At 43.6% G+C, this 23,641-nt stretch overlaps 2 protein-coding genes across 4 annotated transcripts; both read left to right on the top strand.

The window, feature by feature from the left end:
* Window positions 1-2,639: 2,639 nt before the first annotated feature.
* LOC136449090 (IgGFc-binding protein-like) lies at window positions 2,640-7,703 on the top strand. Its single transcript, XM_066448902.1, has 10 exons — window positions 2,640-2,783; window positions 3,371-3,431; window positions 3,868-4,040; window positions 4,524-4,896; window positions 5,038-5,246; window positions 5,465-5,586; window positions 5,804-5,954; window positions 6,255-6,615; window positions 6,889-7,038; window positions 7,449-7,703. Exons 2-10 carry the CDS (start codon window positions 3,380-3,382, stop codon window positions 7,565-7,567), a joined length of 1,710 nt encoding a protein of 569 aa, XP_066304999.1. The 5' UTR covers window positions 2,640-2,783; window positions 3,371-3,379; the 3' UTR covers window positions 7,568-7,703.
* Window positions 7,704-10,161: 2,458 nt separating this feature from the next.
* Window positions 10,162-23,578, top strand: LOC136449089 (IgGFc-binding protein-like). 3 transcript variants are annotated; one of them, XM_066448901.1, is made up of 10 exons: window positions 10,162-10,591; window positions 10,927-10,987; window positions 11,217-11,389; window positions 11,585-11,957; window positions 20,838-21,046; window positions 21,266-21,387; window positions 21,569-21,719; window positions 22,027-22,387; window positions 22,783-22,941; window positions 23,360-23,578. In XM_066448901.1, the coding sequence occupies exons 2-10, from the start codon at window positions 10,936-10,938 to the stop codon at window positions 23,476-23,478; spliced, it is 1,719 nt and encodes a 572-aa protein (XP_066304998.1). In that variant the 5' UTR covers window positions 10,162-10,591; window positions 10,927-10,935; the 3' UTR covers window positions 23,479-23,578. The 3 variants fall into 3 exon arrangements, with proteins under 3 accessions (XP_066304998.1, XP_066304997.1, XP_066304996.1); XM_066448900.1 differs by lacking the exons at window positions 20,838-21,046; window positions 21,266-21,387; window positions 21,569-21,719; ... (1 more) ...; window positions 22,783-22,941; window positions 23,360-23,578 and adding exons at window positions 12,571-12,779; window positions 13,198-13,319; window positions 14,294-14,444; ... (1 more) ...; window positions 15,811-15,972; window positions 16,614-16,865 and having other exon boundaries at window positions 10,285-10,591; XM_066448899.1 differs by lacking the exons at window positions 10,162-10,591; window positions 10,927-10,987; window positions 11,217-11,389; window positions 11,585-11,957 and adding exons at window positions 16,728-18,261; window positions 19,730-19,902; window positions 20,299-20,671.
* Window positions 23,579-23,641: the final 63 nt, after the last annotated feature.

Raw genomic sequence — 23,641 nt, 5'->3', positions numbered from 1 at the left:
GGTGGCAGATAGCTTGTGATGTAATAAAGAAGTTGTGTAGGTTTGGGCCCCCTAGCAGCTTGCTCTGGAACTGCAGGGACGTTATTGTGAAAATCTTCTAAGGAGAATAACTGAACAAAGGAATAACGGATTTCCATGATATCTAGTATGCAGGTAGCTTAGACAGAGATAGACACAATGAAGTGCAAATTAGGCTAATTGGGACTTAATTTGCATAGCTAATGAGGAAAATCTATATTTGCAGTGTTTTCCGTTATAAGACTCAAATACATGTAACATGTAGTTAACGGAAAGTGGAGCATCAACAGATACCAATTATGCAAATAAATTCCGGATTTGTATAATTAATGCGAAAACACCGAAATTCATCAAATTGGAAAATTATAGCACTGTCAATATTGCAACATGTGTAAGTAAGATAAAGGTGTTAATGATTAAGCATATATTATGTAAATGTGTAAGTCATTTGCATAAATAGTATAGTTCATAGAGATATGAGGTTTTGTCTTGAGACGTTTTGCAAAAGTCAAAGTTGTCCTTTCCATGAAGCATGTATTTATCGTAAAATGTATTGAAAAGATATGATTTTTTTATCGATGGTAAGCTGATGATAAATTAAAAACAAAAGTTGATGATAAATCGCTACATGCAGAAGGGTTTACAAGTTTTAGGCTTAGGCTTCCAAATTTTGTATGACTTATTTGAAAAGTGCCGAACTTCAAGGAAGGCTTATTACGTATAGCAGCGATGATAATGTTGATGGTGAAAAATGGTGATTTATGGAATATACCATCTTTCCATTAGTTTTTTAAAGGTTTCTTTCTTTCTCACATAATTGAGTTCCAGTGCTTATTTCAGTTTTCCAATTACAGTCTACTCCAATGTTACCCATAAGTTATGTTACTGGCCTTTAAAGAAAGAGTGTAACATAATTATCATAGTAGAATTACGTATCTTTTTTCAAGCCATTGACTAGTGCAATGGCCTAGTCGGTAGAGTGTTCGCATTGCACACGGTAGATCGTGAGTTCGTTTCCCGAAGGTTTTGGAATGGTAGATACTGCTTTCTCTGCTTAGCACTAAGTATTTGGGAAAGGGTATGGGTTTAACAAATGTACACACCAGTGGACTGAACCCCCGGCTGTAGTGATTGCACAAAATTAGCCGAAGGTCCATTGAAACAGAGATGGTTCCGCCCTTTATATTCACCATCTGTATCGGGAAGAACTTTCACTCTTGAATTTTGGTGTCGTGTGGCGTAACGGCAGGGTCTTCGGTCCAGAACCCAGCGGTCCCAGGTTCGAATCCTCTGACGCCACCGATGTTGTGCCCTTGGGAAAGGTACTTTACACGACTTTCCTCACTCCACCCAGGTGTAGAAATGGGTATATTGTTCTCTGTACGTGGCACTGTTGAAATAAGTTATGAAAAACGTGAATGTAGTGCCACGTCGTCCTTGTCTGTTCAAAAACGACGTAAAACAACTCTTGAATTTTAACTTTTTCAAGCCACTATGATAATGTGACAAACTCGGTGCTTATTACATCAGACTGACTTTAGACCGCAGTGTAAATGTGTGGGTGTAAGGTACAGCCTGATATGGGCGGCTTGTGATTCCTACATTGTCAGGTAATGTGTGCCTTATCTTTTTCTGCGCGGGAGTGTCGCTCTGGGGGTCAGGAAAGTTTGTCATCTTTGCTTGACCTCTGATCGATCGAGCTGGACGTTCTTTGCACAGCGCTCGGTGAGGAGAGTATGTGGACGATCTTTGGGTTCCAATCACGTGCACATAGGCAGCGAGAGGGAGAGACCGTCCAAAATTTGCCTTTTCATCGCCATAGAAATATATTTTATATCTTGTATACAGCAACGAATTACCGTAAACCCAACAAAAGTGGGCGTTAGACAAAGACTTGGGAACGGGTCGGTCTTGCAACTATGAAAATTGCCCACATCTTTGAAGGAATGTTGATGTTTACCAAGGGTTGTTCAACTTTGAAACATCACCCTAACATTTCAACATCAGAAATGTATATCAATATTGTTCTAAGGGATCGTCTCAATCATCACCATTGTACTCCAAATGAAATCTGATAATTTGCCATACCAGGCATGATGCTTAGAGCGAGTGTCCAATGACCAAAGAATACCTTATCCAATAACCAAAGAATACCTAATACATGGTATCTCAATACCACCAAGCTAGATACGGCGTTACATTGGCGATTCCTCTATTACAACGCCTCCAGGAGAAAATGACAAAAACGACAAAGCTGTGTTAATCAGTGTTGTAACATGTACCAAACATAAACGCAATTACGTAAAAAAAGGTCATCGTTACTGCATGTAAATTACCACATAATGTATGATATGACGGACTTTCAATAACGCGACTCGCTCGTCATGTTTCCTTTCTAATTGTGAAATATTGACAAACAGGTTTTTTTTCTGTTCCCCATGCGTATACGTCGTAATAGCCGCTTTTGGACACTTTTTACATGGCATACATATGTACAAGAGTATCCGGTGAATGCAATGATAAAGAAAAATGTAATTGTATGATGTAAAGCACCTTGGCCCAAGAAATGTTGCAAAAACCTTCAACAAATTAAAGGAACACCGGAATTTTAAGGTGCCATCGGCACACAGGTCAATGTCTATCACAAATGCAAACAAAGGGGAGGGGCTAATCATTTAACGTTGACTACCAACTTTGCTCACACGTACATCGGGGTGCAACGCAGTTTGTGATTTTTCATTGGGCGCCGGTAGGCCAAATCCTAGGTGAGTACACTTGATCAACTATACAGTGTGAAACGTTACCCACACTTCCTCTTCACATTATTGAAAGCATTTTAGTTAGATTTCTGTGACAAACTTGCGAGGTGTAGCAGCCGGTCAGATCAAACACATTAACACAAGCTTTTGTTGGGGTAACTTTGGTTCACTTGTTCTTAGTACCTACAGTCCCAGAGTAGCAAATGCATTGGGCGTATCTGTACCGCATTTTTATCTTGTGGTTTTAAACAGTTATATGCTGTGAATCCTGTAAACCCTATTGTATGTGTATGTGGACGCTGACGGAGCTCATGTCCCAACAACTAAGACATGTAGCAGTCCGGTCTAGGCATGCCATAGGACCCCAGACAACCATATCATACAGACCTAGTCAACATACGAACAGAATTGAACAGAATTGTTTACAAGACAACACTAATATTGATTTACATATCACGATTAATGTTTCTATCGTGGCGGATTAAACTATATTTACCTCGATATGATTTGGACCATTAGACGCTTTGAATACTTTGACAGTTAGAAATTCAATTACGACTGATAATTCCAACGTCAGATCTCTTGAATTCCAGAGGCGCAAGATGAAGGCTATTTCTGCGTTTGCTGTTCTGATGCTGGTTGTAGCAGGCCAAGGTGAGCTGTTATGATATCTGTGCTCGTGTGTTGGTCAACGCATATTGATATTGCTTCCGATTGGGTTACGGGATATTAAATGCTTTGCAACACTTAACGTGCAGAATCGTCAGTATAGTACTGCGATCGAGTCGAAAAGAGTTCTAAACATTCCGTGAACGCAATCCTTAGGGACCTGTTTTTGGCTACACCTTTCGTAATCGGTCTATTCACATTGTTGGGGTGGGTTGGTTGTTTTCCGTTGTTTGGGGCATAGAAAGGGCTCTAGTTTGTACACACTATAGGGTATATATATAGTATAGAATGTTATGCTTCGACAGGGTTATCGTTTGTTTGTTATTATATTGCATCAGGTCAGCAACAAGCTAGTCACATGGAAAAATTCATTTGTCATCACGAAACACTTTTGCTCTTTGTAATTTGTATACACTGTCAGGTGCCCGCGACAACAAGGGCACAGAGTTCATCCTGACGTTCACGGAGAACATGCAGCGTGACCTGGTCGACCCCAGGCTTCTGGTGGCGGGAACTACTCAGACCGCCACTACTGTCGATGTGGAAGTCCCTGCTGCAGGGTTCAAACAAACGTTTGACATCAAATTCGGAGAGGTGGGTTGTTGGTCTATGATTGGCCTGCTTTTCTGTAGGACTGGCTACTTGGCTTACTGGTTTGAATTGTTACTGGCTTGATTTGCTGGACTGTATTTTTTTATTGAGTAAATAATACAATACAATGACATGGGTAAAATGGTGCTGAACAACTTATATCAACAGTACCACTTAACATTTAACAAAAAGTCATAAAGCAAAAACAAAGCAAAAACAAAAGCAAATGTTAATGACAATCAAGTATGTACATCTAATAAAAAGGCTAATTACACTAATTAGTCTCGCAGAGCTAGAAGTGCTACACAAAAAGCTCTCTAGTTAGTCCGTTGAGGTAGTCCGTTATACTGACTGACATTGGTGGCCAGACTAGGCTTGCCTGTTGACCAGTGTCTCATCTTTCATCCATTCAGCCGTTTAGAGTTTAAAGCAGAGGGCGATTTTGCCGGCGTTCCATCCTGATTCGTTCTCATTGTGTCCCTTTAGGTCAATACCGTTAACGTGCCGCGTGTTGAGGTAGAGCTCCGCGGGAGCGCAAAGCAGAGCACCGGTATCATCATCACCGCCACCGCTGAGATCGTGGTGTACGGCGTCTTCGCGGAATCGGCGTCTTCTGACGCCTTCCTGGCCCTCCCTACCGACGTGTTGGGGACCGAGTATTACGTGGCCTGCTTCAATCCCAGCTCCGGCCAACCATCACAGTTCGGTGTCGTCGGCGTCAACGACGGAACGACCGTCAACATCGTTCCGGCGCAGGACGTGACGTTTGACGGGACAGCGTACACGGCCGGACAGACCATCACCGTCACTCTGGATCGGCTGGAGACTCTACAGGTGCAGAGTGATGCAGACTTGACAGGTTTGTGTACGGAGGGGGGGATTATAAAAGAAAGAGCAATGTATGAGACATCAAGAGATAACTTCAACGTAATTGCAATAGCTACAAGACTATCTACTATGTATTATGTAACAACACGCTTGATTTTGCCGCATCCTGCAGGTTCCAAGATCACCTCCGACAAGAACGTTGCGGTCCTGAGTGGCAATCTCTTCGTCGTCGTTGGTAACGGGCAGTCTGGAACAGGAGACCACATAGTGGAGATGATCCCACCCGTGGACACCTGGGGGAAGGAGTTCGTCACCGTGCCGCTGACAAAGAGGTCGTCGGGGGACACGTTCCGTGTCGTCGCCGCTAGGGACAACACACAGGTTAGGCTTTCCTACAGGGAATCCAACAGAAGTAATGGGGCACTTTGGTATACAAAATTACATGTTTGCAAGTTTCTTCCTCAAGCCACAAAAATGTAACGTAGATCTCAGCAATGATATTATTGGAATAAGTGGCATCTTTCCATGTGTTTATGCTGAAATAGATTGTCAAAAATGGTGATTGAAAGTCTAGATTGCAAATATTAACCGTATTTCAGGTCGACGCCACAGACAAGAACACCCACTCTCTGAACGCCGGTGAGTTCTGGGAGTTTGATGCGGGATCTGGCAAGTACCTTCATGTGGTTGCAAATGAGCCGGTGATGTTGATGCAATATAGGTAGGTTAGTCTTTTTACTCGTATTTGCTCGTATGATAATGTACATACGATGCATCGTGTCATTTTGTACAATGTCAACGTTATGAATTTTGTGCGTTCGAAGTCTAGAAAACGATCTCAGTTAATATATCCTCTAACTAAAGCAACCCTTGAAGTAATTTTGATAGTTTTTAGAGTTTGTTAGTCACCACTCTATTTGCCTCCTTCACTCATTCAGTAAGACCGGTGACGCCGACAACACAGCCACCGACCCCTTCATGCTGATGATCCCGCCCCTGCAGCAGTTCGCGGCTGACTACACCTTCGCCACCACTCAGCTGATATCTGACCCCTCCTCACTGACTCACCACGTCAATATTGCCATACAAGTAAGGAACTATAACGACAGTCAGTACGATATAATCAGCATATGATGCTGAAGACCCTATATATATGTGTGCGTAATCTTAAATGCGCTGCATATTCGAGTTGTCTATAGACACATTTCTTTACTACTACACTTAAGATGGTTGGCAGGTAATAAATCATCGACTCTTTTGCGGGAAGACGAGCAACGTCACTTTGGAATTAGTTTAGTGGATTAGGTGATGACAATGGTGTTGATTTCCACACAAATGTTTATAAAGACATGTGCTTCATTGATTGATTGATTGATCCGATGGTTCTAGGACTCTGAGAAGGGCGGGCTGCGTTTGGACGGCAATCCCCTTGACCCCAGCCTGACTTGGACGCCCATCCCCGGCACTACCTGGTCTGGCGCCCGCCTGGACATCCCCGACGGCACCCACACCCTGGTCCACACCTCCCCCATCGTCACCTTCGGGATCTCCGTGTACGGCTTCACCTCCCCCGAGTCGTACGGCTACCCGGGAGGCCTCAGGCTGGCCCAGATCGCTGCGCCCTGCGCGGCCACCGCTACCGTTCCCGGCGACGGCGTCGACAATGACTGTGACGGGCGGATTGATGAGGAGCTGGCGAACGGGCTGGACGATGATGGCGACGGAGCGATCGATGAGGATCTGGCTGCACGTAAGAATCAATTTCCCTTACATCACTCATACAAAAATTCATCTTCTCATCCCTGATATCAAAAAAACCTTAACAGTGAGAATGGTAATGGCCAACTAAACTGAAGTAAAGTTAGTTTGGGATCGCCTTATTGCCACAGAGGTACATAGAAAAGGTTCATTACTATCTGATGAAGGTAGCTGATGCTTGTCATGTGCTTGAAAACGTTTAATGAACTTGTTCCTGTTAAAAGACTCTGACTAGAATTTGTTGTAATGTTCCCAATTAATGTAGAAGCCCCAGTTCCCTGCGAAGATGACAAGGACGACTACAAGAACTGTGTGGAGCAGGAGCTGGGCAACTGTGTCGTCACGGCGCTCCTGAGCAGCGGCACCGCTCGGAACAACCGCGTCAGGAGGGCCGCAGAGGAGACAGAGGACTTCGGTAAGGCGGGAACCTTGGGTGACACTGTCTGCTGGGCCAATGGCAATTAGTGTTTCTTGCAAGCATGAACGTTCATCTGTATTGGTAGTAATTGTTGCATTACTGATTGGTACCAAATTTACCTGACGCGGATTTCGTAACGGATACCAGAGAAAGACTGTTTTGCTCGGAATGTCTTTCAATAATTCGACTCTGGCTGGAAATGTCTGTTGTGGCGAAACTACAAAAAAACTACATCATCTATCAGTGTAATACCAGTAGGTCTCGTATCACTTCATTGAGGATGAACTGAAGTGAACTGAACCAGTATGTCATAAGGTAACAGTATCATTGGCTAGTGTTTTTGTCCTTCATGCGCGTTGACTTAATGGGATTCTAAAGTCTGTGCTGTTGTTTCTTTATCTGTGCAGCTCCAGAGGCAGAGGAGTTCGTCGTGGCCGCCATTGCTGTCGTCGCCGTGGGTGTGGTCATGGTCGCCGTCATGGCGATGACGTATCACCTCCAGAAGAAGCGCCTCCTGGCGGCCTGATTGGCCTCCATGCAAAATACTCAACAATATACATTCTAAACTGATCTCGGTATAATACCTGGTGAACGAACTAATACGTAGTTGCCTATATTAATGCCTAAAACATATTACATAAATAAACATACTGAATCACAAACTTTGTTGTTACTTTCTTTTGCACATTTCACTAATAGATAATATCGTGGCTAATAGATGGTATCATTTGCGGTCACGGTTTTAGAAGATATTGATCACTTCCTTGTTCATCAACATAGAGGTACATTTTGTACCTTGTGTTCAACAAATAATGACCCCAAAAACCGACAATTAGTAGGTTTTTTGACACGAAATTAAGAATGCCAATTTTGTAGGTATGTAAAATCAGCACAGCATTGAGGGAATGTTGATATTTCAAAAGTGCCATGCATCTTTGAAACGTCACCTGAACATGTCATGAGAAATGTATATCATTTTTTTTCTTGAAGGATGATCTCAAGCATGGTCACGTTCCCATTTCCAATGTGAAAATTCAAAAAACGCTCCTTTTTAGAGTGAAGTTTATTGCAAGTTCATGCCCGTGGGCTAATTGCAAATACATGATAAAAACATAGGAAAAACATACATGCGTCAGTAAACTGTGTCTGACTTTGCTGTAACAATAGGTTACTGGTACTATATACAATTGTTGGCTATATCTAAATTAGCTGGGTTTGACTTCTTTTTTGGAAGCAGTGGAAGACGAAAAGTCCCACTTTTTCTAGTATTTGTGGGTTCTGTGATTTCAAGAGAAAGGTAGCTTTTTGTTCATCCGTGAATGTGCAAAAGTAGGGATATTTCGTGATAACTTGTTTAAATAATTCGGTTCTTTCGTCACTGTTAAATATACGCTTGGAAATAAATTGTGTTTCGTCTTCCACCGCCTTGGACGTACAGTATTTACACATTCTTTGGCACACTGGTAAACTCTTATATCGTCCTCTCTCTACTTCTAGGGAGTGAGCACTGATTCTTAATTTGCTGATGGCCGAGCGCGACTCAAAATCAGCAAGTTCTAGGTACCTCTCTCTAGTGTATACAGATTTACAAGTTTTATAAAATCTCAGTTTACCTGTATCGGCACTTAGATTATGAAGGAATGTCTGGATATACATATCAGAAATTCTGTTCCTTATCAGAGTACATACATATTTGGGGTCACAGAGTGAGCTATCAGAGTATAACAGATATGAGTAACCGCTACAATCAAGGATTTCTTTAACTCGCTGTAACAATGTTTTTCTACGGCTATTAGTATGTGTAACAGAGCTATGCTGAAATAGGAGTGCGTCTCTCTGCAATGGGTGCGTGGCGATGTCCAATTGTATCAAGCGTAACCAGTACTTAATGAGACGGACAGAAATTTCAATGTCCAGAGGGAGTCTACCTAATTCGGATCTACTTGCTATATTACTACTGTTCCTGGAAACACCAAGAATGTTTGTGCAAAAACGGTTATGTGTAATTTCAATCGGTGACGTGTCGTTCAGTCTCTCGGTACCCCAAATTTCACATCCATATAATAGGATGGGTTTGAAATATGAGTCAAATATCCTCAGTAAACTATCGGGCGAAACTGATGAGCGAGTTAGACATTTGAAGCTGTATATGGCTTTACGGGCTTTGTTTGACAGTTGTTTTTTTGGCTAAAGAGAAGCTGCCTGAAGATGTTACTGTTATGCCTAAGTAGCAGTATGAGGAAACAATGTCTATTTTGTCCTGTCCGAACAAGAAAGTTAGTTTTGGGAAGGATCGTCCGGATTTGTTGAAGATGATAACTTTAGTTTTCTTTAGGTTAACTTGCAGCTTCCATTTAGAACAAAACGTATTTAGTCTGTCTATGGTACACTGTAATCCCTTATCGGATTCAGAAAATAAAACGACATCGTCAGCATATAGCAAACAAGATACCAATAGGTTATGTAGAGTGGGTGGTGAACATTCTATATGGTCTAACTCCTGCACTAAATCGTTGATGAATAAGTTAAAAAGTGTAAGGCTTAAATTACAGCCCTGCCTAACACCCTCATTAGTGACGAAAGGTGGTGTTAGGCCGGAAGGCGTTTTGACGCAAGTGTTGGGTTTTTCGTACATACATTTGATTACGTTGTAAAAGTTCCCCCCTATTCCCGAGTTAAGTAGTTTGAATCTGAGCCCCTCGCGCCAAACGGAGTCAAACGCTTTTCTAAAATCTATGAAACAGGCGTAGAGCCGTTTATTACCGGATATATATTTACCAATCAAGGAGTCCATAACAAATGGGTTGTCGTTTGTACCAAAGTTTTTCCGAAAACCTGCCTGGTTAGGAGAGATTAGTTTGTATTCATCTAAATATGTTGTAAGTCTTGTATTTATAACAGAGGTGAATAGCTTGGCTAAGCAGCTTGTCACCGAAATTCCCCTGTAGTTATTTGCGTCATCTTTTGCACCACCTTTGTGTAGTGCAACAATGTGGCTCTTGCACCATTCCTGGGGAAAGTATCCTGCAGACAGGAATAGATTAAAAAGTTTGACTAACGGTACTAAAATGATGTGCACTGAGCATTTGAGCATCTCATTGCGAATGAGATCACTACCCGAGGCTTTGCCGTTCTTAAGTTTAGAGATTGCTTGTTTGATTTCATTTTTACTAATCGGAGTGTCCAAAGGGTTTAGATCCCCAGACGTACGTCACGACGTGGTAATAGCCGCTTTAGTCTCTTTCTACTTGATAAAGAAGAGCAACGTGAGAATACAATAACACAACGACTTATATACTATGACGTTTTGCAGTCCATGTTACGGTAAATCATACAAGCTGTTTCCAAATCCTTCACAACGGAACAACGGAATTTAAGATCTAGATGCACCAAGAGCCATGGGCACACAGGGCAATGTCTATCACAAATGCAAACAAAGGGGAGGGGCTATTTTCTTAACGTTGAGACGTTACCTCGGTACTGACTGTGTTTACACGTGCCTTGGGGGTGCTACACAGTTTGTCTTGGGCGCCGGTAGACCAATTCCTATGTGAGTACACTTGATCAAATGCACTAACAAGTAGTTAGCCAAACCTGCTCTTCTGATTATTGATAGTTGATGTTTGAGTTTGTGGGGCAGGGTGTCGTAAAGGCCGGTTAAATGACGAGATCAAACACATCGCAACAGTTGCACTTATATTCAAATAGTTCTGATTCCCATGGTGCCTCAGGTCCATGAGGTGCAAAATGATGCACGGTGAATGGACCGTACTTTGGGTGCGATTATACCGTATACAGTACTTTGGGTGCGATTATACTTTGATTTTTGAAAACGTGCATTTCATTTCGACTGAAAATTCCAACGTCAGATCTTTTGAATTCTAGAGACGCAAGATGAAGGCTATTTCTGCGTTTGCTGTTCTGATCCTGGTTGTAGCAGGCCAAGGTGAGTTATCATTTGTGCTTGTGTGTTGGACGTACCACGACGCAAAATGTACAAATTCCGACAGGGCCTAGAAGAATGAGAAAAATGTTATTTTCTCTTTCGTCTTATTTGTTCTTCTGAAGATGCATTGAACCAAGCAATCATTGGCATCAGATCAACAGCAACGCGGCTACAAGAAAATGTCCTCTGTTACCGCGGAACACCTTTGATCCTTTGTATACACTGTCAGGTGCCCGCGACAACAAGGGCACAGAGTTCATTCTGACGTTCACGGAGAACAAGCAGCGTGACTTGGTCGACCCCAGGCTTCTGGTGGCGGGAACTACTCAGACTCCCGCCACTGTCAATGTGGAAATACCTGCTGCAGGGTTTCAACAAACGTTTGACATCAAGTTCGGAGAGGTAGGTCCTTAATTTGTACCTTTCTGTGCTGTCGGCTGGTAGATTGGCCCGCTGGCTAGAAATGTTTTGTTAGACTGGCTGACATGTTTGGCAAGACTAGGCCTGCCTGCAACCGGTGTCTCAATATCTATCCAAACAATCAGCCGTTCTTGTTTTGATAGAGTGATTCACTCACTCTCACGTGTGTCTCTCTAGGTGAACACCGTTCACGTGCCGCGTACTGCCGCGGAGCTGCGCGGGAGCGCAAAGCAGAGCACCGGCATCATCATCACCGCCACCGCTGAGATCGTGGTGTACGGAGTGTTTGCCGAAAGCGCCTCGTCTGACGCCTACCTGGCCCTTCCTACCGACGTGTTGGGGACGAAGTACTACGTGTCCTGCTACAGTCCGAGCTCCAACGACCCATCACAGTTCGGTGTCGTCGGCGTCAGCGACGGAACGACCGTCAACATCGTGCCGACGCAGGACGTGACGTTTAACGGAACCGCGTACACGGCCGGACAGCACATCCATGTCACTCTAGATCGGTTGGAGACTCTACAGGTGCAGAGTGATGACGACTTGACAGGTTAGTGGAGCAGGATATTCATATAAAAGAAATGCAATGTGTGAGGAACCAAGCTATGAAATCTAGTGTGTACGAAAATGCACATCCTTGTAATGATGATAGCTTGAAGACTGTCTACTCTGTATCCGTGAATTATTCAATCAGGTCGAGGAACCACTGGATAACAAGGTTATTATTCACAACCAAAAATACAATCACAGCCGGCGTTTCGGTGACCGTCTTTCACCTGCCTCAGTGTAGTTCTTGACTTGCACACTGCAGGCATGGTGTCGGTGCTTACAGTAAATTCCAAAACGTAAAACGGTAGTTATCATTATTGTATACATGTATATGACAATTTTTACGTTTGGGCCGCATATATGTTTGGGAATGCATTGTAAGCAGCGACACCTAGCCTGCTGTGTGCAGTAATAGCAGTCAGAATTGCCCTGACGAAGGTGATAGACGGTCACCGAAACGTCGGCTGTGATTGTATGTCTTGGTTGTGAATAAATGATGAAAGTTTATTTTAAATTCCTGCCCGTAGGCTAATTGAAAGTAATAAAATAACATTGTTATCCTCTCTGATCTGTATCATGTAACAACACGCACTGTTTTGGGTATTTTTGTACAGGGTCCAAGATCACCTCCGACAAGAACGTTGCTGTCCTGAGTGGCAATCTCTTCGTCGTCATTGGTAACGGGCAGTCTGGAACAGGAGACCACATAGTGGAGATGATCCCACCCGTGGACACCTGGGGGAAGGAGTTCGTCACCGTGCCGCTGACAAAGAGGTCGTCGGGGGACAAGTTTAGGGTCATCGCTGCTAGGGACAACACACAGGTTAGGCTCTCTCATAGGGAATCCAACAGAAGAGAACTTCGGTATACAAAAATAAAACAATACGTTACCAACTAGAATTGGTAAGAAACTTAGAATGCACTTGATTGCTTATCTGAGCATTAGTACATGAACCTAAGATAATGGTAGACCGTTAGATAAACATGATAATTGTAGATGAAATTGATATGTTAGTGATATTTCACTGCCACAGATCATTAACACAATCAGATGCATGTGGGGTTTTTTTCAGAAATAGATAGCACCTTTGGAATCTAACGTGGATCTAAAAATGCTATACATGTGATTAGAATAAGGTATCACATTCGTATCTGTCCTTTTCACGTGGTTGTGCTAAAATACTTTGGAAAGTCTTCCTTTCAAATCTTTAATCGTAAATGTTTTTTTCGTTATCTTTCAGGTTGACGTCACAGACATGAACACCCATACTATCGACACCGGTGAGTTCTGGGAGTTTCACGGCGGGACTAAGAAGTACCTTCATGTCGTCACAACTAAACCGGTGCTGTTGATGCAGTACAGGTACGGTAGTTTGTTGTGAGCATTAGACACGTGTATTTCACAGCTAATTATTCGAGTCATTGATACTCTTTCTGCTTTCGTATAATATATGCATCTTCAAACTTGCAAAAGAAAACATACTGCCAGAAGCCGATTTTGTACGACACACGCTTACTGTGCGCTGTTACGTACAGATACATGTAGGTGTCTTTTGGTATCACTAATGAGTTTTTCATTGAGCACTATCACGCTGCCTTAAAGCCATATACAAGACCAGAGGAGAGTATTCTAGTTCGGCTGAAAATATTTTTCTGAATCCAAGAACGTAATTGCATTGGCAACTTGACCTTGAACCTGGATTAGGCAGCAGTTACATTATACAGCATCAATATTGAAATAAGCCAGGTGTAACATATTATATCACGAATAACCATTGGACAAACTTCAACTCTGCAGCTCTTAAGAAACCTTTCGTTGAGCTTAAAATTTGCCTTTGCAATTTGTTTCTGGATACTTGTTTGTCAACTTGCATCCTTGATAACTATATTTTCCACTTACTTTGGGTCGAAAATGGACTTCGATCTTTGTCAATCATCCCATTGAAACCCATACGACTTGAAAAAAAGGCCCTCACAAAATATTGGCGGCTCTTAGGAAAGCTAGGTCCAATGAAATAATGTTTGTAGCCTTTGTTTGAATAGTTTTTCTCAAACTTAGCAACTTAATTCTTCGTTTGAGTTGACCGCAAAATTGATCTGGAACTTCAACAATTACCCCATAGGAACTAACACTTAAGGGATGATTCCCATCATGCATCACACTCCATGGGTCTTCATGAAGGGGCATCACAACAATTTTGTTGATTTTGTATTCATAAAGACGTGGTCTGTTTTAATAACAATCTCCTCTGGTCTTTTCTATCCCAATAACAATTTTGGCACATCTATCCTTGATATAAGAATTGAAAAAAAAGTCCTTCCCTTACCTATCCACAGTAAGACCGGTGACGCCGACAACACGGACACCGACCCCTTCATGCTGATGATCCCGCCCCTGCAGCAGTTCGCGGCTGACTACACCTTCGCCACCACTCAGCTAGTCAGCAGCCCCGACAAACTGACGCATCATGTCAACATAGCGATTGAGGTGATCACCCCAGCATTTGAATCACACATTGTGTAGAAAAGAAAACTTAAAACGACATTGTACATGCGTAATAACGCATATGTCTTTTTTAACAAAACCTTAAGCCACAAATGGTCTTGTACCACATAACTCTCATCAGAGGGAATGTTAGCATCTTACAGATGGCCATGGGCGTTGTGATACTGATACCTCTTCGTTGTGTGAATATATGCTTACATGAATGAGCCATCTTAAGGCCTGCAACATTTCCCAGACAGTCATAACCTTAATAACTCGTGGTCTTGAGTGCTATGGGCTATCTCGCTAAAATGTGTTAAAGAAAAAGAGTGGATATAACGTTATATTCAATTGATTGATTGATTGATTGATTGATTGATTGATTAATTGTTTGGGTGATTGATTGATTAATAAAAATGATATTTCTAGGATTCTGAGAAGGGTGGGTTGCTTTTGAACGGCAACCCTCTCGACCCAGGCCTGACTTGGACGCCCATCCCCGGCACCATCCTATCAGGCGCCACCATTGACATCGGCAACGGTACATTCACCTTGGTCCACACCTCCCCCATCGTCACCTTCGGGATCTCCGTGTACGGCTTCACCTCCCCCGAGTCGTACGGCTACCCGGGAGGCCTCAGGCTGGCCCAGATCGCTGCGCCCTGCGCGGCCACCGCTACCGTTCCCGGCGACGGCGTCGACAACGACTGTGACGGGCGGATTGACGAGGAGCTGGCGAACGGGCTGGACGATGATGGCGACGGAGCGATCGATGAGGATCTGGCAGCAGGTAGAAGTGCTTCTGTCTCCATACATTTATCATCTACTAAAACGTATTTTCCAAAAATATTTCCTTGCCAATGTAGGTACATGTATTATACCTACATTATGGCTGCATAGCTGGTACAAGCAGAGGATCTAATTAATTACCTACGTGAAGAAGGTTTACCCTTTACAGGGGTATTGCGGTTTGTAGTGTCTGTGTGGTTGCAGCTTGTATAAGTCAAGATCCCCTTGAAGCATCTGTATGTACTTCTAAATGCATGTTGTCTTCTAGTATGGGCGAGATGATGCACATTGATTTTGGGCACCGTAGCAGTATTTCTAGGTAGTGTAATGTTACAGAATGACACCCCCATCTTGAAGGTGTGGTAGAGATTGGGCTGGGGCCAATTACCTACCCTGAATCCGGACTCTTGTTTTACTTATGTTAATTTACTTATCTCCGCATTAAAATACTTTCATTGTAAGAATGGTACCTGTCAAACTGAACTAGCAGCTTTTTTTATGCTGCAGGCTAGCATGTGAAAATGTGGAATGAACTTGAGCCATTTCTGAAATTCTAACTCGAAACGTTTTGTCATGTTAGACGTTCATTTAGAAGCCCCAGTTCCATGTGAGAGTGACAAGGACGACTATAAGAGCTGTGTGGAGCAGGAGCTGGGCAACTGTGTCGTCACGGCGCTCCTGAGCAGCGGCACCGCTCGGAACAACCGCGTCAGGAGGGCTGCAGAGGAGACAGAGGACTTCGGTAAGACGGGAAGCAATTGTCTGCTGGGCCAATAGCGAATAGTGTTACTGAAAGATAATTTCATAGCATCAAAGTTCATTTGTGTTTTTACGAATTGTTAATTATCTTTACCTTCGCCAATAATGTTATGTTTTCGGCAGCATCCGTGTGTCTGTGTTTCTGTGTGTGAACACGATAACTCTAGAACGCCTGGGTGGATTGTCTTGGTATTTATATTAGTATGTGGGTAGGTCCTGACAGACCTAAAATGTTTAGATTTTGGGCCCCCTAACGACTAATTTGTATAATTGATAAGGATGGTCTAGGAATCCGCATTCCATGATAGGACTCTCAAACACGTGACATGTAACTGAGCGGTATATCGAAAAATAGCAATTATACATATGCAAATTAAGCCCTTATTTCTTTATGTAGAGAAGATGAACATGATTCTTTTAATGTTTTTGTAATTGATACAATAGAAGGACCATTTTGTACCCCTTCCAACCATTCGATTCCGTCTGAAAATGTATGTTGCGGTAAAACTAATGTATGTACACATACAGGTAAAGATAGTGCCTTTGGCTCGGTTTTTGATGGTTCTTCATGCGATCTGAATTGATGAACTTACAGCCTGCATTTTTGTTTCTTTATCTGTGCAGCTCCAGAGGCAGAGGAGTTCGTTGTGGCCGCCATTGCTGTCGTCGCCGTGGGTGTGGTCATGGTCGCCGTCATGGCAACGACGTATCACGTCCAGAAGAAGCGCCTCCTGGCGGCCTGAATGATCTACTAGGCATGCGAGACGCTCCATCTTTGAACCTCATGTACCCGTTACTAATATTTCCGTGATGCCTTATCAATAGTTGCGACATAGATAAATAATACTTACAGAAATAAACACACTTAATCTTAAATTTTGTCATACCTGCTTTTTATACATTTCAATGAGTACCGGCATCCGGACTGGGCCACCTTATGATAAATGTATAAAGGATACTGAAAGTTGCCCAACCATCTGAAAATATGCACTCAAAGGTATGTGTATGGCAAGCGGCCTATCACATACTGATACCGAAGCATGATGCTCTTCTATAGGTGCTGTGTATGTGCTGTCGAAATTATTACGTAATTATTACGTAATGATTAAATCAGCTAGTCGTTGAAGTTGCATGTGTCCTGTTGAATAGACGGGTGCTAATTTACAGGTTGGCGTGCGTAATACTAGCATATTCACGGTACACGACTGTGAAAACTTCCATTGTTTATGGATTGCCCCTGGCTGAGTTTCCTTGTTTATGTTCCTCGCGTGACCACTTAATGGACCTGCTACATAATGGAAGATTTGCTTACTTGTAATTGACTGCTATGATAGCTTTATCTGCATCTTAGTTGCAATTTTATTGGCTTATGATGTTAACCAACTTGGCGTTTTCGAATCCCGAGAATAAGAAAATATTTTTCATGTGAAGTGAAGTCTAAAAACCTTAACAACAGAAGAACGGAATTCAAGAAGTCATCAAGGGAAGACGTCTAGACAAATAAGTATGTTTGTATCATAAACACAAAGGGCAGGGTCTACGCGGTTATCGTTTAGATTGGCAGAACCGGAGATCACACGCGCATCACGGTGGTGTGACGGTGCATGGTTTTACTCGGGCGGAGGAAGGTGAGTATACAATATATATAACAAGGCCTAGGTGAGTATACTTGATAAAATACGGTTTACCGAATATACTGTCTGAATGTACTTCAATTAGATTTAACGTTTGTGACGGTGTGTTTAAGGTTTTGTGTCAGCTTTTGCGTCAGAATGTTGGGATGAGGTTTGGTAGAAAGGCGGAATCAAACACATTTAATCGGTATGTAAGCGTTTAATCTCTTGTATCGTGATGAAATTTTGCACCTGCCAGGTTGCGAAATTCCTTGTTTGCTGAAAGAATTGTCATAAGCACGTTGAAACCTGACGACTATAATTATTGATGAGTTACTGTCATGAAAACTACGTATGTAAAGGACATGTGACAGATCGATTTGGGCATGCCAACAACCCCATGGTAACCATATCACAGTGAAGTGAAAAGTCCAACGTGTTTTCAAATATCTTTTTCAATCTAAACCGTAAATTTCCTTGTGTTTAACTATTGATAGTAATTTGCACTGACTGCATTGAATAGCCGTGATAAATGTACTCCATATTTTAGACATAACAGCTTGCAGACTAATGTGTTGGTCTGAATTTTCAGTTGCACAAAATGAGGACCATATCGGCGTTTACGCTTCTGACGCTGGTGCTGGTTGCAGCGAGCCAAGGTAAGATGTAGATAGGTCATTCTCACGTCTATGATACATTGATCTTGAATTGACTGAATCATTATGTTAAAATGCAGTCATGTGTTTGGCAGAAACACTTTATGTACAACAGAGCGTTGCGGCCAGAAAACTATATACAGAAAACTAGAGTTCGGAGGTCTCATACCTCCGTCAAATGATTATGACATTTGTATGTATAATAACATAAAAGTAGTAATCATAGGACAATGCTAAACTTTCTTCTAACACTAAGGTATTCACCGATCAAATTTTCAACGACCACTGCTGCCTTCTTGAGGATCAGTAATGACCAATCCCTTCCGAACGTAAAACTCGCCAAAGTAACAGACACGTGCCTCAATTGACACGTGCCTTTCCGGACACGTGACGTCAGCAATTGGTCAAACGTGCCAGGAAGTTTATAACGCCCACCGTCTCTGTTAAGTGATGGCTGGAGTTCCCTGATGTATGACCTCAATTGATTGGTCATTACTGATCCTGAAGAAGGCAGCAGTGGTCGTTGAAATTTTGATCGGTGAATACCTTAGTGTTAGAAGAAAGTTTAACATTGTCCTGTGATTACTACTTTTATGACAATTTGATACGTGAATACCTTAGCGGTGGAAGAAAGTTTAGCATTGTACTATATTGTCCCATTACAATGCAACAGACAGATACTGTAGTGATACCAGGGAACTGTTATGGCTCACTGCTGACCCAGATTCCAGCCCCTGCTGTCGAACATCTGTCTCTCTTTCACGTGAAGTACGTCACATGTTTCAAAGTCCTAGCATGGTACTAGAATGTAGCCGAATTAAACGTTTTATTAGTTATGTAAATTAGGTCCTTATTTGCACAATACGCGTACATTCTGCTTATCATTATCTAAGGTAACTACACGCAAAAGGCAATGAAATTCCATCAATTCTCTTTTAAAGTTACATGGCCGCGTGGGACAGTCTGCGGCTGCTGGGCTTTTGTTTGCCAGGCCGGTACCCTGAATTACTTTACCTCGCAATTAAAATCAACGCGGGACCCAATTACAAAATATGCCGTGAGCTAATCGTACAAAAATCGGGGGGTACCCCCCGGTGCCGGTGGCTTCGGGACCCGGCCTGGACTATTTCCCCTTAGGGCACCGGCGCAATTGAGACCTAAGCATTTCTCTGACCCAAGAGCTATCTACCACTAAAAGATCACGACCGCAGCATGTCGAGAACACGAGATATCAAAACCAGAAGTTCCAACGCAGTACCGTAGAAAGCCGACAGGGGGCTCAAAATCTAATCGTTTCTTCATGTTGCCAACCCCTACCAACATACCATTTATCATTAAGATCCATCCGCGAGTTTTCGAATTATACTTTTCACAATACACTAACAGAAAGACACACAGACACACAGCGGCGAAAAACATACCCTTCTTGACAAATGTGGTTAGAATAATCAGACGGAATTATTCTCAACAGGAGTCCGCGACAACAAGGGCACAGAGTTCATCCTGACGTTCACGGAGAACATGCAGCGTGACCTGAACGAGCCCAGGCTGCTGGTGGCGGGAACTACTCAGACTCCCGCCACGGTCTATGTGGATGTTCTAGGCGTCGGTTTCACCACCACATTCAGCATCAGGTTCGGAGAGGTGGGTCAGTGGCTCTTGGCTTGTTAGGGTACGAGCTGTGTGGTTGACTGTCTTGGTTAGCCGACGGAATGCTGAATGAAGCCTGCATAACGTTTGCTCTTTATCTATCTATTTGTCAAACTAATGCTATGATCACATTTCAAAACCGGGGCCCGGGCAGGAACAAAAAGGATGATATAAAAGATAACAAAACGCACGAAACTTCTTTTTTTTTCAAAATTACGCGCGTATATTTCGTAACAAACATACGTTCGTTCTTTCCCGGAAATAGCCCAACCTGGCCCCAGTTTGGAAATGTGACTCTAGCACAAAAGACGTCGTATGGAGAGGATAATCTGGTCAGCTTGTGAGACCCCGGGATCCACGCTACTCTGACTTGTTTTCACTTGTGTTTAGGTCAACACCGTGAATCTACCGCGTGCAGCTGTAGAGCTCCGCGGTGGTGCATCACAGAGCACCGGCATCCTCGTCACTGCTACTGAGGAGATCGTGGTTTACGGCGTATTTGCTGAGCAGGCGTCTTCTGATGCCTTCCTGGCCCTCCCCACCGACGTGTTGGGGACCGAGTATTTCGTGTCCTGCTACAATCCAAGTTCCAACCAGCCATCACAGTTCGGTGTCGTCGGCGTCAACGACGGAACGACCGTCAACATCGTTCCGACACAGGACGTGACGTTTGACGGGACAGCGTACACGGCCGGACAGACCATCACCGTCACTCTGGATCGTCTGCGGACTTTACAGGTGCAGAGTGATGCTGATCTGACAGGTCAGTGGGACAGAGATGTTCACAAAGCAAGAACAATGTGGAAAACAATCAAGAGATAACTACACTACACAAAGAAAATGCACAACTTTGCAATGGTGATATTTAATGAATGGCACGCAACTGTGAGTCATGCAATAACACGCACCATTTTGTGACATTTTTGTAGGGTCCAAGATCACCTCCGACAAGAACGTTGCGGTCCTGAGTGGCAATCTCTTCGTCGTCGTTGGTAACGGGCAGTCTGGAACAGGAGACCACATAGTGGAGATGATCCCACCCGTGGACACCTGGGGGAAGGAGTTCGTCACCGTGCCGCTGGCAAAGAGGTCGTCGGGGGACAAGTTTAGGGTCATCGCCGCTAGGGACAACACACAGGTTAATTTCTAATCACTAAAATGTGACAAAGAACATGCATGGATGTTTTGCTCCAGGCTTCATTGCAACGTAAGGAATACATAACCCTAGAGCCTTAAAACACTATCAGCAACGACTATTCTAGCTGTTGCACGTGTGTTCTTTCCAGAAACTGTGATAAATAATTGTAACAAATTATCAAATCATAAAATTCTAATATTGAGATATCATTACTTCCAGGTCGACGCCACAGGCTTTAACACACAGACTCTGAACGCCGGTGAGGTCTGGAAGTTTGATGCAGGGTCGGACGAGTACCTTCATATCCTTGCAACTGAGCCTGTGATGTTGATGCAATACAGGTAGGTATTCATAAGACATAGCATAGATGGTTATCAGTCTTTTTTGGGTGCACTACCTTGTGTTTTATGCATTTGACATTTAATGTTAGAGAACGATCGAAAGTGCTCCTTACTATAAATTTACCACATGTAAAGTTAGTTCCTATGACTGCTCAGTTGCCCCTATTTTTTTACCCTTCAGTAAGACCGGTGACGCCGACAACACAGCCACCGACCCCTTCATGCTGATGATCCCGCCCCTGCAGCAGTTCGCGGCTGACTACACCTTCGCCACCACTCAGCTGATATCTGACCCCTCCTCACTGACTCACCATTTGAACATTGCGATACAGGTACATAGTGGTAGTCTTAGCATGATGACAACTGCGTATGATGATAGCATGCTGAATGCTGAACTGCGTGCATGATGTCAATGCGCAGTGATGGCCGATTCCTCGGCCGCTGGACATTACTGGAAGAAGAAGAAGACATTTAAATGTGTCTACATAATTTTATCTCCAGTTATCATGAAATAACATCGTGTCTTTGCCTATATGACCATGCTGTGGACTTTCTCATATATATACATTTATGTATGGATTTATATCAGTAGATTGATTGATTGATTGATTGATTGATTGATTCTTCAAACTGCTCCAGGACTCTGAGAAGGGCGGGCTGCGTCTGAACGGCAATCCTCTCGACCCCAGCGTCACCTGGACGCCCATCCCCGGGACCGCCTTGTCTGGGGCTCGCCTGGACATCCCCGACGGCACCCACACCCTGGTCCACACCTCCCCCATCGTCACTTTCGGGATCTCCGTGTACGGCTTCACCTCCCCCGAGTCGTACGGCTACCCGGGAGGCCTCAGGCTGGCCCAGATCGCTGCGCCCTGCGCGGCCACCGCTACCGTTCCCGGCGACGGCGTCGACAACGACTGTGACGGGCGGATTGACGAGGAGCTGGCGAACGGACTGGACGATGATGGTGACGGAGCAATCGATGAGGATCTGGCTGCAGGTGAGATCGAGCACTTTTGTGTACATATAGAATACAATAAGGGGTATTCCGTAACGGCAGAGGTACCGGTCAAACCGCGGGTCGGATCGCCCGACGGCCAAAGTATCGAACGTTTTTGCGGCCTGTTTATGACATTAATCCATTTGTCATCTACTGGAACATGTTTTCTGAAACGTTTCCTTCAAAATGTCAAGAATGATAAATCCACGAGCTATTAGAAGCAAATCCGTTACACAGATTATTGGTATCAAGTTTGTTTTTTTCATGTTGAAGCTCATGGTATTCAATCGGCAGCTGATCCGACCGACTACAGCACAGTCGGTAAGCAGTAACTACAAACAATCACCCCTTCAACGTGACCTTCAGTAGGATTTAAACTTATCCATTCTTTTCAGAGCAACCAGTTCCGTGCGAGGACGACAAGCGGCTGTATAAGAACTGTGTCGAGGAGCAGATCACCGGTTGCGTCAACAATGCCCTGGAGACTCTACAGAGCAGGCGCACCGCTCGGAACAACCGTGCCAGGAGGGCTGCGGAAGACACTGAGGACTTCGGTAATGCTATGGTCACAATTACACCGGTACCCGTAGGGGCTGGAGCCCCGGCCTGGCTCTGAAGCGACAAATTTGTACTGATGGACTGCCGGGTACCGGGGGTTACCTCTCGATGTTCTCACGATTAGCTTACGGCTTTATTTGTTACCGGGTCCCGGGTTGGTTCTAACTCCAAATTAGAAAAAAAATCTAGATAGAAAGATCGAAATATACAATCACACGAGGAATTTAGTTTGTACAGCCTTCAATTTTCACTTGTTGTTTGCCAACCCTTTGCTTCTGTCTAAAGACTTCGCAACATACCTTTTTGTTTGATAGTATTGAGGTTTTTGTCTTGGTTTTTGCTTTACAAGCTAGACGCTGCCTTTCAAGTTAGTGAGTTTGTCAAGCCCGTACTGTTGTTTCTTTATCTGTGCAGCTCCAGAGGCAGAGGAGTTCGTCGTGGCCGCCATTGCTGTCGTCGCCGTGGGTGTGGTCATGGTCGCCGTTATGGTGATGACGTATCACCTCCAGAAGAAGCGCCCCCTGTCGGCCTGATTGGCCCACAAGAGATTTTTTTTATGTATGGCAACAGTAAATGAGATTTAGTAGTTTTAGATATTGTCCAGTGGAACAATAAACATAATAAACTGCTGTATTTTGTTGTCGTTTTATTTTTCAATCTTTCCTAGCGATCATATTTTATAGTTTAATAGCAAGT

This window comes from Branchiostoma lanceolatum, chromosome 14 (genome assembly GCF_035083965.1).
Source record: "Branchiostoma lanceolatum isolate klBraLanc5 chromosome 14, klBraLanc5.hap2, whole genome shotgun sequence".
Lineage (NCBI taxonomy): Eukaryota > Metazoa > Chordata > Leptocardii > Amphioxiformes > Branchiostomatidae > Branchiostoma > Branchiostoma lanceolatum.
This window is presented reverse-complemented; position numbering and strand designations above follow the sequence as displayed.